Below are 16,751 nucleotides of genomic sequence, written 5' to 3' on the forward strand. Positions count from 1 at the left end.
GGACTAGGGGAGTGATCGTCCCCCTGTACTTGGCACTGGTGAGGCTGCAACTTAAATAATGTGTTCAGTATTGGAAGACATTGAGATGCTGAGCTTGTCCAAAGAAGGACAACGAAGCTGGTGAAGGGTCTAGAGCACAAGTCTAATGAGGAGTGGCTGAGGGAACTGGGGTTATTTAACCTGGCGAAAAGGAGGCTCAGGGGAGACTTTATCGCTCTCTACAACTACCTGAAAAGAGGTTGTAGTGAGGTGAGTGTCCCTCTCTTCTCTCAAGTAACAAGTGATGGGACAAGAGGAAACAGCCTCAAGTTGCTCCAGGGGAGGTTTAGGTTGGATATTGGGTAAAATTTCTTCACTCAAAGGGTTATCAAGCACTGGAACAGGCTGTCCAGGGAAGTGGTTGAGTTACCATCCCTGGAGGCATTTAAAAGACGTGTGGATGTGGCACTCAGGGACATAGTTTAGTGGTGGACTTGGCAGTGTCAGGTTTACGGTTGGACTCGATGATCTTAAAGGTCTTTTCCAACCTAAATGATTCTGTGATTCTATTCTTTTTAACTGGTAAAAGAGCAAGCCTCCTCACTTGACTACATCCCAAAATGTTAATACATTCGCAACTGTAAAGATAAGAGAATACACAAAACTGTGGTAACAAAATACTTTACTAAAATATCATACATTGAATAGTTAGCTCAACGTTCTCATGTTCTATGCAAATAATGCAAACATTGTCACGCATTTTATATTAACATTATATAGTAACCCGCACAAATCCAAGAAAAGCAGCATTCCTGACAGATCCATTACAGACAGTTAGCCCTTGTGTTCCATTCAGCTTTTACGTAAGGCAAATGTTTCATTACAAAAATCTATCCTGTATTCTCAAAGGTGCCTAGAAGGGTTATACCTCCTCAGTAATACTGATTCAGATGAGATGTGTGTCCAAATCCTTCGCGGACCTAAACTCAGAATGTTAGTTGATGAGTTAAGAGTTGTGAAAAATGTATTCATTTTTCTACAGTCAAGAACTGATCTTGTGTTGGAAGAAATGGAGTATGCTGAAATACATAACTGTAATCAACTCTAAGATACAATCAGCTTTGCTGATTTTTAAACTCCTTCCTAATATATAAAAAACACTGGATTCACTTTTTAGAGTAACTTTTCAAAGCTATTCATAAAAATCTGATTTAATGATCATTTGACCTCGAAAGCATAAAAATGTTAGGATAATGCACTACTTCTACAGATAAACTGCCCCAAAATTGCCTAAATTCTTTTATTAGCCTATACAAAATTTTAAAAATAAGTATATGTACACTGCAGTATTATGATTACAGTTCTAGTTATATTTCCAATCTTTTTGTGATGTCTTTCATAGGAAAATACACATAATTTGGCAACTAATACTGTTTTGATTGTGTTAAAAGTCATGATCCAAGGCCTAAGCTGCAAAAACCAATTTCATTTAGCTGATACATATAAACTGACTAGCACGGTGGCTTTGTTTAAATAAATGAATTTGACTTACATGCAATCATTTACTCTTCTTAAATCACATTTTCCAGCAGGATAACCTTGTATTTTAAGTAATTAATTATTCATTTACTGTATTCTTATTCAAAGCAGCCTACTGAATGGAGAGAATTATGAAATTAATTTCAAATTTATGTGAGCACAAAGAAAATCATATGTTGAGAAAAGTAATGTGCAGTAACATAAAGCATACACTTGGGAAGATAATTTGCAAAAAGGAAAGGAACAGGCTATCTAATCCATAACATTTCAACCTGTACTCATTTACACCTCATCAGAGATTTAGCAGTGATAACCCAAATGCTTCAGATAGATAGGCAGGCCATTAGATGCTTAACAACATGGGGACAAAATATTTTGAATGCAGTAATAAAATAAAATCTTGCACGGGTCACCTGAAATTACAAATAGACTCCCTGGAAAGGGTATCCAGAATGGGATGATTTCTTAAAACATGCCTGAGAACCTCATTTCTAATGGCATGGTAGCTATGAATTTAGCCCCCCAAAATATAGTGGTAGCATCTGCAAATGTGATTAACAGAGAATAGCACCATCTTCTCAGTTAGTAACTATATTCAAGTAATTAGGAACAGTCCTGAACTAAAATAAAAGCCACAGTCAAGAAGTCTAGCAGAAGTTGGCCTTCAAGGGTAGCTTTTTTTATGATGATACAAAGCCACAAACTGCTCAGGTAAGACGTATTTTAATGCCACTCACAAGCAGCAGTCATTCAGGGAAACAACCCAAAATACTGTCTCCTTAATGGAAGACTTTCCCTTTGGCCATGAACTCAGCCTGACAGAAGAAGAGCAGCTGCACCGTCCCAGGAGCCAGGTGCCACCAAACTTCTTGGATGTCAACACCTAGTGGAGATGAACAAGTCAACACATCCATATGTAAATTAATAGCTATTCTGCCAAGATACAGGCTCCCTGGGACTGCGCGGTTGGACTGGTCCTGCCAGCTGGGATAAAGTTGGCACCAGGCACAGAGGTGGAAGTGAGACCCACAAAGGACTGCAGAGTTATTTATCTAAGAACAAGAAGAGGCCGGGATGAACATTAGGCTGCATTATGCTGTCCAAATTCACAGACCCTCTAGCCCACAAGAGAGGGAGCTAGGAGAGAGGCCAGGAAGCATTCCTTTATGTGCAGCATTTTTCCATAAATTAAAGCAATGGCCAGCTTGCACCTTGGGTACAATAGCAGTGAATGGCAAAAAGACATTTCTGCAGGTTACATGGAAAGAATAGAGATTAAAATGCTGTTCCTAGGCTTTAGCAGTCTGACCCATCGCACCTAGTGAAGGCAACTGCAAAAGTAAGTGTGCTACAGCAGGGCTTTGAGTCCAAGGGCAGATACACCCGTAAAGTTGGGATGGGAGGGGGAGAGATGCTGTTCAACCCGTAGCTGGGCTGCCCACCCCCTGGCATAGGGTACACGCTAGGGAAAGGCAAACACCTCCTTGGCCACCCACCCAACCACCTGGATAGCCATATCCCTGAAAACACCATCTACATAGCCATTTTCTGAGTGGGAAACTTAAAGATTTTTCTTCTACCAAACAAATAAACACTATTTCTTTCATCATCGGTTGTCAAAAATAAGTGCATGAGCTCAGGTTACTCTAGATGAGAAGAAAATAAATAATATATTATTACCATTATTAAACACTTTTCAGGATGAGGGATATTCCTGCCAAAAATATCCTGTCCTTCAGACACAGGCAAGTAGAAAGAGTCACTTGGACAGTCCTCATAAACTTCAATTAAAAAAAACTAAAAATAAATAACCCCAAAGCAATAAAATATTTTTGCCTGTCTTTCCATCATGTGTTTTACCACATTCAGTATACATCCCCATCCCCAGGGCCTTGCCCTGCCATCCTGGGGCAATGGTTCCTTGTGCCCTGGTTCCCCTCACTGGGTCTGATCCTGACCCCCATCTGTCATCACCAGGGCCCAGCCATCGCTGGCTTGACCTCAGACCTACCTCATCACCATGATACTGACTTATGATCAGGATACTTGGTTGGACCTGGCCACCATCGGTGGGTTTGTCCTGCTCCCTCATGTGGGTGTGTGGGGCTGAGCCCCACCGGCTGTTGAATCCCCTCAGCTCCTGGCTCATCTTCCCGTGGGAGCAGCCCCACTTTTACTACTCTCTGAAAAAAACACTTCACACATAGTGTAGGTATTCAATACTTCTTTTCTGGTAAAACAGATCTTTTCTTTGCATGAAAGTAAATCAAATAGGAGTAATGCATAAGGCATGATTTTATGAACACCTTTCTCCCCCTCCATAGCCCAAATGTATTTTTCATAGCATCTACTGTAAAGACTCAATTCCTTATCTCTGAAATCTATAAACATCCTAGTGATTTCATGAGTCTTTGCTTGGTAATGAAATAAGAAATGAGGCTCACAGCCTGTATGATTACTTGGGCACATTTTCCCACTAGGTCTTGGTTAAAAGAGAAAAATCCTCCTGACTTCTCCCTTACACACTCAGTTCCTCACAGGGAAAGATGTCTAAATCAGATGTACTGTTTAGCTCACTGTAAGTGACTCTAGTTTAGCTTTGGCAAGCCATTTACAGTAGCTTTCAAGCTATCAAAGTGAGACACAAACGCAAAAGACGTCTCCGGGGTCTATGTAATAGAAAGACCAGGACACCCTCCACTGAGCATGGATCCGGCTCTACCACATATCATTTTCAGCAGGAGGCGCATATAGGGAAACAGATGCAGTAGCCTTACACATTTACCAGGTGACATGAAGTACCTAAGGTTGTCACAGGAGTGCTGCATGGGCAAATTCTTCCATCTCTGTAAGAAAATGTGTGTAGACTGAAGGAGGGATCTGTGCCAGTACACAGGTCTGCCCACACAGAGCTGACTCAAGGGCAGGGCTGCAGTTCCCTCTGCCAGGAGGGGAACGTCCTGACAGCTACAAACGCCTTTTCTTAAATGCCTGCACAGATGGGTGCAAAAGCAGTAATCTATCAAGGGGGACCAGGAAGAAGGTGTAAATTTTCTTCTCTGTACAAAAGTATTTTAACTTTTAGTTTGGCACTGCAGAGATGTTCCCAGTCCTGCAGCAGCAAGATTTGGAGGTCAGGTTTGCAGTCCTGCATCTTTCAGAAAAATAATTGTAACCTGTGCAGAGAAGGAATGCAAAGAGGTGGAAGTGAGTGGGAGAGAAAGAGGTTTGCCTGTTCTAGGACAGAAACAGATTAAAATAACCATTAAAAAATTCTTCAGTGTGATGGATCTAGAGTTAATTGGAGTTTTGCTGGAGTCAAGAGCAGCCCTGTAAATGTAAAGCATTTCAGTTTGTTAATTCAAGCAGGGAAGGTGCTAGAGCACTCCTCCGTGATTTTCTGTCACTAAGCGATTCCAGTAGCTCAGCTGCTCAGATGGTTCTACTTCGTGGCACATCACAATTTTCTTGAAGCGAGAAACAGAGAACCTAATCCTTTCTGGAAAAAACGTCTGCTCTGAATGAAGTTCCTCCAGACGAATTTTTAATTTGGCAAGGCACAGTCCTATGAATACATCCTCCAGTTTAATGAACGAAACTCTCTCTGAAATGTTATAGATCTGACTAGCAACATCGGTGGATAAAACATAGCCAGTCCCAGAACAAAACGGTGGGTAGGTCTTTCCCGGATACTCTTCTCTACTCACGTACCACTTACTCCCTCTTCTCCGTATGGGGTACTCGTGCAGCTTTAAAAAGCCTGTGAAGAATCTAGTGGTCCTCTTTTTCCTTAGAAGCAGCTCAGTGAGGTAAAAAACATTGACAAACACATCTGTATCAGTTTTCATCACAAAGCTGGACTGGTAACAAAATCTGTGAATCCATTCCATTCCCATCATGGTCTTCAAAGTCAAATTGTAATAAGTGTCAGTAAAATTCTTTTGAATAATGTCTTTGTACTTTTGGCTTTCAGCAGCGATATCAGCCTGCTGGCTAAGATTCACAGTGCTTCCCAGGAGGAAATATGTCACCAGGCGCTTGCCGGCAACTGTTCTCTCCTTCCCCCAGGTTTGCCGGATGGCCATCCTGGCATCTACATGGTGGTATGAGGATGTCACGAGCAGGATGAGGAAAGGTGGGTTCTTATGGCAGTCTATATCCGGGAGCTGCGAGAAGTTGCCTCCAATTCTCCTAAAAGTCTCTATGGGGAATATATAATCATGGCTGTTTTCACAGAAGATACAGAATTCAGTCAAATTGCTGTAAAATAACCAGAAACTAGCACAGCTGAGTCCTACAAGGCAAACAAAGAGCCTGAATTTTCTGAAATCCATCTGAAAGAAACAAGAAGGAACAGCACATTAAAAAAAATAATATCTAGTTCCTTTCAGTGCTGCATACCAAACTCGCTGCATAGGGATTTAAAGCCAGGTCATCTCTAATTGAAAGCTACCTATTTCAGGGCACTCACCCACACATATTTCTCTTAGTATCATTCCCACAAAATGTTCTGCTGGCAATCAAATTCACAGTCGTGCTTACTTGAACTTGCTCCCCAAGTCAGCATATCCTCAGAAATCCACACAGGCATGTCCACTGATACCAAGTTACCCTGACTGATGCCTCCTCCCCATTTTCAGTGTCTTACAAACCATGACTTAGACCCACCAGGGCTTTAACAAGCCAGAGAGTGCAGAAGCAGCAGATACGTGCCCATGCCAGGTGAGAGAGAATAACAGTAATAGGTATTTTTAAATACCATGTTTCTCCATTTGTTTGAAAAGTGCTTGTGTCCCAGAGCCAGCAAGTGGTGTCCAACCGGCAGACCCAGCCAGGTTCCTCCCATCTTCATCTTCTTTGCATCTTGTGGGCCTCTTGCACTGACCCAGAAATTGCTCCCAATCTTTTTGCTGGAGGAGCCATGTATCATGTATTTGATGTTGGGTCAGCTGCTCAGAAAAATAAAACATTGGGTCAGATTATTTGGATGTTTCACCTTTTGCTGAGTTTAACTGGCCCACTAGGACATGCTGAGGTGAGAAGGGGGTTGTCCATACTCCTATCTTCTTTTTAGGTGAAAAAGATCCAAACAAGAACAACGTTAATTCATTCGTCCTTGTAACAGATTAATGTGCTGCATATCTGTTTAAAAATTAATGTAAATTTTGAGAGAGAGAAGAATTATCAAAGTAGACCCATACCAAAAAAAAAAAAAAAATTATTCATCTCCATAAATTATCCTGGTGAGAAGAGTATAATGCTTCAGTTACTTATTCCATTAACCCACATGCCCAACTACTAGTTTAGAGCACTAGGATGTGAAAATTTTTATCGGGGGGAAGGGCATTCCCTTCTGCTTCCTCCCTTCTTAACAAAGAATTGCATCTGACTTCCCATCTAAAAATACAGCAAACTAAATTTACAGTCACCAGAGCTGTGGATTTGATCTCTGCCTCCCGACCAGGAATGTTCTGCATAGACTCCCCAAAACCACATTAGTGCCCTCCTTTTGCCCAAATTCCCCTTTCCAGGCAATGAATAGGTTTTGCGTTGCAGGCTTAAGTTCATTTAAAAGTCCAGCTGGGTGTTCCTGTGAGCAAATTCAGCTCATTTTACCCATAAGAATAGTCCCATTAATTTCAGATGGTATTCTCACGAGCATGAAACAAGTAGAACTGGAGTCCTGGTTTACTGAAATTCTTCCCACATTGAAATGCATTTTTGCAATGATTCACTAATGAATTTTGAAAATATTTCAAAAGTTCACATTTCTTCTGCCATTTATATTTAAATTAACTTTATCTTTAAATAGAGTATTCCTCAGATCTGTTTTTTTTGTTGTATGTATAGCTCGCAGTAGTCTTGTGATTAACATAAAAATTGCTTTAATATAAATGTAAAATTGTGTCAGAATATACATATGCATACATATATATATATATACACACACACACAGAGACACACATGCAAAAGATTATACAAAAATCTGCTCTGCATCTGTTCTCATGTTCTTCAGTGGCCTGGGAGGAAGCACATGAATATCCTGAAAATAGTGTTTTCAGGAAAGGATGACGTTCTGAGGTTGATAACAGAGCTGCAGAAGAAGTTTTCTCCTGTCGCCAGCTCTCACGAGACTGTTCGAGGGTCTGACATCTCTCTGTCACAGGAATTCCAGAACATGTACAAACAGAAGTCCTTCAAATACTGAACAAAGAAAGTAATTGAGAGCAATTTTCTATTGAAACCCATTAAAACCTTTTCAGAAATACTCAAGAACAAGAAACCATAATGTAATATACTCACTTTACCAGATTTCAGTCAAATTAGACTATTGTGACTTGACCATATTTACTTCTTACTTATTTCTGGGTTTGGACACTGGTAACAAATCCCTCAAAAAAATTTTAAAAGTCCCTGTTCTGGATGTTTGGGAGAGAGCCTCCCAACGTAAGTTCTGGCACGTATTTACCATGCTGCCTATCCAGAGACAGACTGTCTTCCTTTTTCTGTCCATGTATAAAGCAGCATACCTTATACAGATACATAAACACACACACACATGCAATGCAAACATTTGTAAATTTATGTAAATTGTAAAACAGATTTTATAAATTTTGCAAATCACACATATGTACATGTACTGTTTCATAGCAGGTCCCTCCCTGCTGCCAACGCATAGGCAGTGGCCTTGACAAGAAAGGAACACTTCCTGGAGCAAAGTCTCATTTGGCTCTGACTGTGTGAAAGCTGGAAAATACTAGCCTTTGTCATTAATCACCAAAAAAGCAAGTTCAAGCTTATCTCAAACTATCATATCTTTTCTCAAACTAAAAATTTGCAATTACCCATAGCGGTATTTGCAGAGGGGGTTATGGAGAGGGCTTGGAAGGGACCAGGATCACACCAGTAGCACCTTGGGTGTTCCCAGTTTGGTGTCTCAGCTCTCTCTGCCTCCCCAGCCGTGTGTAGGAGGGAGCCATCCAGATAACATGCTGCACCCTGCTCTGGGGACTCGCCCCAGCTGCATCTCCTCACTGTGACCCCCAGCCCTACAGAGCCATGGAAGCCTCCGAACCAGGTGCAGTGGAAGAGTCTCAGCCTCCGTACCAGGTGCAGTGGAAGAGTCTCAGCCTCCGTATCTGTACAGGCCGGTACCCTGTCTTCTGTTGCAATCCCATTTCTTCCTTGTTTCACTCTTGCAATAGTCTTTCCCCAGGATAGCACCAGTTTCCCAAACTCCCCGCTGCAGGTAAACTTCACAAACACATGGGAGTGCACACAGGTGTCTCACCTGATGGCCCTGCCTTTAATTTTCCCCCTTGGAGCCCAAGAAGAAAAGTTGCCCCAGATGCCCCTGAGGCCAGCAGTAGCCTGTGGTACAACGGGGAGGGGGCTGTTGGAAAAGTTTCATTTGTTCAAGTACAGCCTTGGTGTCCCAAGGACCCAAGCTTGGCAACACATTACGAGGTTGGCATTTACTGAAAGAACACTAAGGGAAAGAAAGGGTGGCAGAGAGACAACCAGCTTCCTCTCACTGAGGCCATTTATCTTTTAAAACTATAATTTTCATTCTTGTTTTCAGGTGAATAGGGAAAATTTTTAAAGTTAAAAATGTTTTATATTAACACAGGCAGGTCGGTTCCTTGGACCGCTTAAGTTGCTGTATCAGGGAATTAAATCTCCCTGGTATTGGCTCCTTACCCCTGGGATCCTGAGCCCCATCCCATCCCTCATGCCACTTGCAAAGAGCAGGTTTGGATTTGTGGGTGAAGCAAATGCTCTGTCTCGCCCACTGCCTGGGAGAACTGCTGTATACGGCAAACGTATGGAGCACCACTGCTTCTGTTATGTTTCAACAGGACAACATGGCTGTGACTGCATTTAAAAAAACTGTCACCATCCAACCTAACGTATCTTGCTCTACAGCAGAGATACAAGCATCGGTTAGGTGTGACAAGACCTGTGGTTTCTAAATTATCTGTCACTACATCTTTCCTCCTTTGCCTGCATCTGACAAAAAAAATACAGTCTGTGATTCACGATTTCCAGCCTGCGTCACATATCTCCATGGAACAGTCCTGGAGATGTTAAAAAGAAGGGGACAATAAATCTACAGGAGGTGGTCCAGAAAGCAATGGAGACTTACAAGGAACCATTTTCTGGAGGTCATTTTGAACAGCATCCAGTATTTTTGCATCAAAACAAATCTTTCTGGTTTTATAGAAAATCCTTTTGCATGACATTATAATTGATTTGTTCTCTCTGATCTGAGTCAGAAATTGCAGTTTGTAATTATCTCAAAGCCTTTTCCAGCTCCTATTGTTCCAACTGCAAAATATTTTATGTAGGGCAATGCTCAAAACTTACCTGCTTCGTGTCTTAGAGAGCTGTTGGTTTAAACTGACCGGTGCAGTGTTCCATGGCTCTGCACAGATCCAAAGGAGGTTTGTACAAAAGCCTGAGACCCAAGAAGCACGGGCTACAGGAGCCTGCAGTCCAGCACTCCTCTCGCACATGCCTGAAATGAACACATGAAGAAAAGCAGAAGATAGTTAAGGTCTGTGATCCAAATCAGTCAAACTGCAGCCCTCCACTTTGCAAGTACCTATTTCCACCAGCTACATAAACTTCCTCCTGTGTTCTGCCATGGTTCTAAGGTCTCTTTGTTCACATCACTGACCCTTGTGTAACTCCTTTGTGTTGCACAGTGACAGGGCCATGATAACTCCTGTGATGAAGCCTAGTTATTCCATCAAAATTAAACTGACACCTCCTTTAGGTCTGTTAATGAGTACAATTATCTAAACGGCACCAAGAGATCAAGACTATATGCCATATAGATCAGGAAAAGCAATCTGGCCCAAGGCAGAGAGAGGTAAGTAGGTCTAGAGTCCTCCTGAGAAACAGATTCAAAATATCAATTTAAAGAAATAAAGTTTTCTTAATTTTTCTGGGGCAAAGCTACAGTCATGCCACTGAGAGTTCAGTGGATGATCGGCATTGTCTTTGCTCTGAGGCCACACACATCAGCCAGGGAATGACCCAAACTGCAAACAAGCAAAATGCTTTTGACCATTTGCACGAATCCCCACTTTGTAAACAGAGACACAAGCATCTGTGACAAGGCAGACACAAAAGCAGAGACATGATTTAAGTGTGTAAACAGGAGTTACAACCTCAAATACTGCACAGGCAAAGTCGTCAGCAATATTCCCATTTTCCTTTCCTAATAATCAAAAGTAACATGTGCCCTGGTATAAGTACTAATAATACCCGTTAACTTTTGATTTTCCTCAGAATAAAGCCTCTAAACTGTTTTTTCAGAAGCTCAGCAGGACATGAAGAGGGATTAAACACACATAGATAATAAGAAAATGCCAAGTACAGCAGGAAACATTTTTTTTTTTCCTAAATGCAAGCATTTCAGAGGAGCAGAGGCCAGCTTGGAGCTCTCAGAGATGATGTCTCTGGCAAGGCAGTGGGTTCAGCAGCGGCCAGGCCACTGTTTTTACAGGGAGACACGTGGGTAGCTGGGTTTCCCCCTTAGCCCGAGCTCAGAAGTCAGGGAAGGATGACCAGGTGCCTCTGGCCCAGCAGTTTTCAACTGTCCCCAACTCCCGGAGCAGGATGCTGCCCGGTGCCTACCAGACCTTGTCAGGAACAGCAGCGCCTGCTCAGGTCCCATGCAGGACTATGATGGTGGTGGTGAACCTCTACTCGAAATAAAGGGTTACATGGGGAGAGACTACCCTGCCTCATCCCCTGGGAGCGCTGGCTGTCTCCTCCTGCCCTGTGCGCTCAGTGGCAGCATCCTGCAGAGCCTCCCGAGCCGGTGGTGCCGTTTCCAGCTGAAAGAACTGCACGCAAACAGCCACCGAGGTGATGAGGCTAAATGTCTCCTTCCTGGCACCTTAAAATGTCACTTTTCAGAGGGAGGTTTTTATAGTAACATGTATTAAAAATGTCCTCACCCAAACCAAACGTCAAGACTGGCAGGCAGGCAGGATGGAAACCTGAAAAGGGTACAGGACAAAGGACAAACTTTTTCTGCCACCCTCACTGCCAGACCACGGAAACCCTTTTTCTCTCTGCTACCTCTCACCTGCCTCTGCTATAAGGATTGTCTCTCCTTTTCAGTCCATCAGCGAGTCAAAGCAAGACATTGTTCCTCTGCTTCACACATGCCAGTTTCTATCATTTAAACGCTGAGTTGCTAGGCACTTTATTTACAGCCAAATACTCTCGGTTTTTTCTTTCTTTTTTTCTCTTTATTTTTGTCATTTTTTGTCTCTTTGGGTTTTTTTGGTTGGTTGGTTGGTTTTGGGGTTGGTTTGGGGTTTTTTTTTGGTTTTGGGGTTTTTTCTTTGCAGTGCTGCTGGGGTTGGGGGGGTGAGCTTTCCCAGTTCCTCTCCAGGTATCTCCGCCCTACCCCAGCGTGCCATGGTGTGGTGTGCATGGGGAGAGGGGGTCTGAGGGATGGGTGCTTTTGATGCTTAAAATAAGCCTCTGGTTCTCCAGAAAGGCCACAATGTTTTACAGCCGGGAGCTGACTCTGGGGAGCGGGTGAGCCATTCGCACAGCCACAGAACCGGGGCAGGAATCCCCATCTCCAAACCCTAAGCAATCAATTAGACAACAGATAGAAAAGGAGCATTATTTTGTTACTGATTTGCAAATGCTCTATGTTGCCTGGCTTATGCTCTGTCCATTATGTTACTAATACCCATTTAGCTGATTGACCACGAAACTTTAACAGCAGATTAAATCTTCTTGCAGGAGGTTGGGCTGGTTTTATTCACCACTTTGGATTTTAGTAAGAAAAGAAAAAAAAAAAAGAAAATAAAAAAATAGTTACAAGAAAAAAAAACAAAGGATGAAGAGTAGAAACAAGTCAAGTTGTGAATTTAATTTTTTTCTAGGGAAACAAAGCATATTAGGATGATATGTTAAATTCTAGACTAATATTAATCCTAATGAAATGCCATGCACATATACATATGTATACAGATATATGCACACAACTCTATTGTTTTTAGCATCATGACTAACACAGCCTAAACACTGGTCTAGTTATAATCAGCAAAGAAACTTTTTTCCCAGCAATCAAAGAAAAACCATGACAAAAAAACAAAAGAGACTTTAAAATATAAATTGGTTAAAATTCAGTAACTGAGTAAGAGTCCCTGGAAGTTTCACCCCCATGGATCAGATCTCCTCCCATCCAGCTATGACAGAGTTTCAGAAGAACCAGCTGACACACTGTAACTCCTTAACCTTATCTCTTCAAAGAAAAATGTCCACCATTTCCTCCTCCGAATTCTGTTTTCTGTATTATGCAGGGTAATGTACTGGTGGTTAAACACAGTACCAGCATATGCATATAAACATACGGTGAACACGGCAGCTTTCTCAGAGGCAATGCACAGGCATAGGAGGTTTGCATGCAACATTCACTCATTTAAAAAGTGCATCTTTATTATTACAAGGGAAGGAACCAACATTTCTAGGTCCCATCCACAAAAACAGAATCTTTCCACTTCAGATACAGAAGTGTCACTTCGGGTGTGGAGATTTCGACTACTATAATAGTTGCAATGGCCCCCAGACCAGAGGTCCATGTGGTCTCCAGATTCTGCCTCTGAGACTACCCAGGTAGTCGATGTCTAAAGGAGAATAAAGATCAAGGTGAGAAGGCATTTGTGACACAGTGATCTTCTGAATAAGAGGCTGCATCTTTCACTTTATTAAAAAAATCATCAAGAGATATTAGTTCTTGACGCACCTTGATCTCATCTACCCAGCCACGACCACTTGTTCATGACATTCATTTGGAAAAACCAAACAGCACCCTCAGACCACAATGCAGTTTTGCTCTCAAAACCAGCAAAAAGTCTGGCAGGAGGTGGAGCTGCTCCCATAATGTCACAAGAAAGAAGTGCTGCATCTGAAGAGTCAAAGAGAAATGTATTTCCAGGGACTTTAGCCAAGTCAAGAAAGCTTACTTCTATTTTAAAATATCATTTTGTTTTTCCAAGCTGCCTGTAAAATTCTCTTGATGAATCCTTGCCCTAAAAAGCCCACCAAAATGTCGGCTTGGATATTTGTTAAGGCCAGATCCCTTTGCCAGGAAGGAGAAAAATGTTGCAGTGGAGGCTGTTGGGCACCCTGTTGCAAAGTTCATGCTACTGACAAAGAGAAACTGTACAGGCCAGCCATTACAGTCCAGCCCCCCGTACAGGTGCTTTTTGTCCTTTTTAGGAGCATATTTGGACAGTTTTAACTTAATCCACTTCCACAGGCAATCCAAACACAGCTGGAAGGCAAGAAGCAAAGAGGCATCCTCACTCACAGGCAGAAAAAACAGCAGCGCCTCTGGGGCGCTCCCTCCTTGTTCTCCCAGAAGGACCTTTTCTCATCTTAGTAGTATTTTTTTCCAAACACTCATCCTAAAAGTCTTCTCTTTCTGTTTCTGTCTTCCCTTCACCTGCTGTGAACCAAACATCGCTTTCTGGGTTTCTCTTCAATTCTAATCAACTTGTTTCTTCTAATGCTCCCTCTATTCCTACAGTGCTCCCATCTTCCATTTATTACTGATGCTAATGACCATATTTAAACTTTTTTTTAAGAATTGCCTCATGAATCAGCAATTTTACTACAATTACTATTTCACTTGCTATATTCCAAACTCCAGATCTCACCAAATATTAGCAATTGTCCATGATGGAATGAATCAGAGCAGCCTTCTCACTCTGTATAAAACTCTGTGGTTCACTGTGCTGAATAGAAACAAAATCCAGCTCACATCCACCCTCTTATCTTCGTAAGCAAATAAAGCAATGAGGAAAATTCTTCTTTATGCTCTTGCTGTCAATACTAGGACTCCAAAAGTCTCGTTCTACAACCCATAGAAGCACCATTCTTCAAAAATGTTATGTATGTGTCTGTGTCACCGAAAACAAATTATTTATTGCACCTTCATTTACAAGTAGTGCTACACATTGCATTTTTCATCTTAATGAAAAAGAAAAATAAACCTGAAAATGGTATTTCAGACAGCAATCTCAAGATACATGAAGTAAGAAGTAAAAGAGCACTGCAGAGAAGAGATAGCTGTGCAGATTGTACAAAAAATGTTCAAAGCCGGAAAAATTACCAATAAAGACATTCCAATGTCACTCAAATTTTTCATAAAGACAGTGCTGCTCAGCCCTGCCAATATCACTGTAGGATGAGGGCTGGTCAGGATGCTACCTTTCAGATGTTTTTTTCCCCGACTTTAATCTGCGGCAGCACTTGCACAGAGTAGGTGAGCCTGGTGCTCGTGCTGTTTTGTGCCCTTTCATTTCATGCTGCCTCTTGGCACAGTTGGTTTTTAGTGTTCAGAGCTTTATTCTTCCCCTATCAATACAACAGTTGAACTAAGTCTTTGCATTCACATGTCTATTAAAGAAGCAACCTGGTACTTTTGGAGGGTAATGTTCCTGGGTATCATACAGGTTCCACCCAGAGCAGAGACAGCCCAGGGACAGCCGCTCGGGCTCCCTTCACTGCCCCAGTCCTGTGCCAAATGCTAAACTTGAGGGACAATGTCCAGCTCCTCTTTTGATTAGCAGGGCCAAGGCAGAAAGCAGAGGAACAGAGGAAGTCCCACTGTGGGGTGCTTATGCTGGCAAATGCTTTGTAAATAACTACTTGGCTTTAAAAGTGCTGATTATACACAGTAATGCTTGCAGGATCAGGCCCAACGGCTGCTTTTTTAATGACTTAGCTGTACTTCATGGATCTTTTTCTTTTTAAGCATTTTATCCAAGGTCTCAGCAAACACTCAGGCCAGTGAAGAAAACATTGCCCTGTATTTGTCCTAACTGATCCTGGTCTTTATTGGGGGACAGGTTCACAGGCTTCCAAAATGTTTCCCCATGTTAAAACACATACTAAATCCTCTGACAAACAAGATCACTTATTAGTACATTCTTATCATTAAATCAGTCTACTCCTTATGCCATTTAGCGCAATGTACCTCACCACCTGTTTTACTAGAAGATGGGCATTGCAGTCCAGAGCCCTCAGCCAAATTCCACATGCCATGGAGCCACACGCTGCTTGTTTTGGGCGAGTGATTTCCCTGGTGTAATGGTTTAATCTTAGCCAGCAAACAGCCACTCGCTCACTCCTCTCACAGTGGGATGGGAGAGACAATCAGAAGAGTAAAAGTGAGAAAACTCATGTGTTGAGATAAATACAGTTTAATAAGTAAAGCAAAGGCCACACACACAAGCAAAGCTAAACAAGGAATTCATTCACCACTTCCCATGGGCAGGCAGGTGCTCAGCCATCTCCTGGGAAGCAGAGCTCCATCATGCGCAACAGTCACGAGAAGACAAACGCCATCACTCTGAACATTCTCCCCCCGCCTTCCTTCTTCTTCCCCAGCTTTATATGCTTAGCATGATGTCCTATGGTATGGAATATCCCTTTGGCCAGTTGGGGTCAGCTGTCCTGGCTGTGTCCCCTCCCAGCTTCTCGTGCACCCCAGCCTGCTCACTGGCAGGGCAGGATGAGAAGCTGAAGAGTCCTTGACTTAATGTAAACACTGCTTAGCAACAACTAAAACATCAGTGTGTTACCAACATTATCCTCATCCTAAATCCGAAATACAGCACTATGCCAGCTCCTAGGAAGAAAATTAACTCTATCCCAGCTGAAACCAGGACACATGGATAGGGACGTCTGGACTTTGATCCTGGTCTTCGAAGCTGGGTCACACCTGCTGCCCCCTCTTGTCTTACCCTCCTAACACAGCCGCGGCAGTCAGCGAGTTTCGGAAAGTCAGTGACGCAGGTCCAGGGGCACATCCATGGGCAAACGGACTCCCCTGCCCGCGGTCATACCTGCAGTTGGAGTTACGGAAAGAAACGGGCACCTCCTCACCTCAGACGCCTGCAGTGCATCCTCCGGCGGCTCTGGCCATGTTGCGCGGGAGCTGCAGCGAGCGGGAGGGCTGCCCTTCCCACCGGCGGGGTGACGGCTACAGTTTGTGAAGTCTCCCTGATCCCCCTGCAGCCCAGCCATCCCGAGCGAGGCGGTGCATCATCGGCTGTGTCTCCGGAGCGAGAAGCGAGAGAAGGCAGCGATGCGGCAGCGGTAACCTGAGCTCCCTGCCTGTCTCTTCCCTCCCTCCCTCCCTCCCTCTCCCTCCCTCCCTTGCCGAGCCCGGAGGCAGCGCAGACCCG

General features: G+C 43.0%; 1 protein-coding gene and 1 long non-coding RNA gene across 5 annotated transcripts in view; one reads left to right on the top strand and one right to left on the bottom strand.

Moving 5' to 3' along the window:
* Window positions 1–646: 646 nt before the first annotated feature.
* On the bottom strand, window positions 647–16,716 carry B3GALT5 (beta-1,3-galactosyltransferase 5). 4 transcript variants are annotated; one of them, XR_003398017.1, is made up of 5 exons: window positions 16,450–16,716; window positions 9,886–10,036; window positions 6,278–6,467; window positions 4,321–5,852; window positions 647–3,701 (listed from the first exon to the last, which is right to left on the bottom strand). XR_003398017.1 is itself a non-coding variant. In XM_026845161.1 (5 exons), exons 4-5 carry the CDS (start codon window positions 6,446–6,448, stop codon window positions 4,896–4,898), a joined length of 1,128 nt encoding a protein of 375 aa, XP_026700962.1. In that variant the 5' UTR covers window positions 6,449–6,467; window positions 7,822–7,896; window positions 9,886–10,036; window positions 16,450–16,716; the 3' UTR covers window positions 647–4,895. The 4 variants fall into 4 exon arrangements, 3 of the variants coding, with proteins under 3 accessions (XP_026700962.1, XP_026700952.1, XP_026700977.1); XM_026845161.1 differs by adding an exon at window positions 7,822–7,896 and having other exon boundaries at window positions 647–5,852; XM_026845151.1 differs by having other exon boundaries at window positions 647–5,852.
* Window positions 16,558–16,751, top strand: part of LOC113478206 — a 5,065-nt gene continuing 4,871 nt past the window's right edge. The window contains exon 1 of the long non-coding RNA XR_003398020.1: window positions 16,558–16,662. This is a non-coding gene — a long non-coding RNA (uncharacterized LOC113478206). The remainder of the gene's footprint in view (window positions 16,663–16,751) is intronic.

The sequence above is a fragment of the Athene cunicularia genome, assembly GCF_003259725.1.
Source record: "Athene cunicularia isolate RWA chromosome 1 unlocalized genomic scaffold, athCun1 chr1_part1, whole genome shotgun sequence".
In the NCBI taxonomy this organism is placed as follows: Eukaryota; Metazoa; Chordata; class Aves; order Strigiformes; family Strigidae; genus Athene; species Athene cunicularia.

What these genes read in the sequence shown, in the direction of transcription:
- B3GALT5 (XM_026845151.1), bottom strand. Translation starts at nt 6,448, where the DNA reads ATGATACATGGCTCCTCCAGCAAAAAGATTGGGAGCAATTTCTGGGTC. An exon ending in CAAACAAATGGAGAAACATG is followed by an intron (nt 5,853 to 6,277) that starts GTATTTAAAAAT and finishes TGTTTCTTTCAG; the next exon opens with ATGGATTTCAGAAAATTCAG.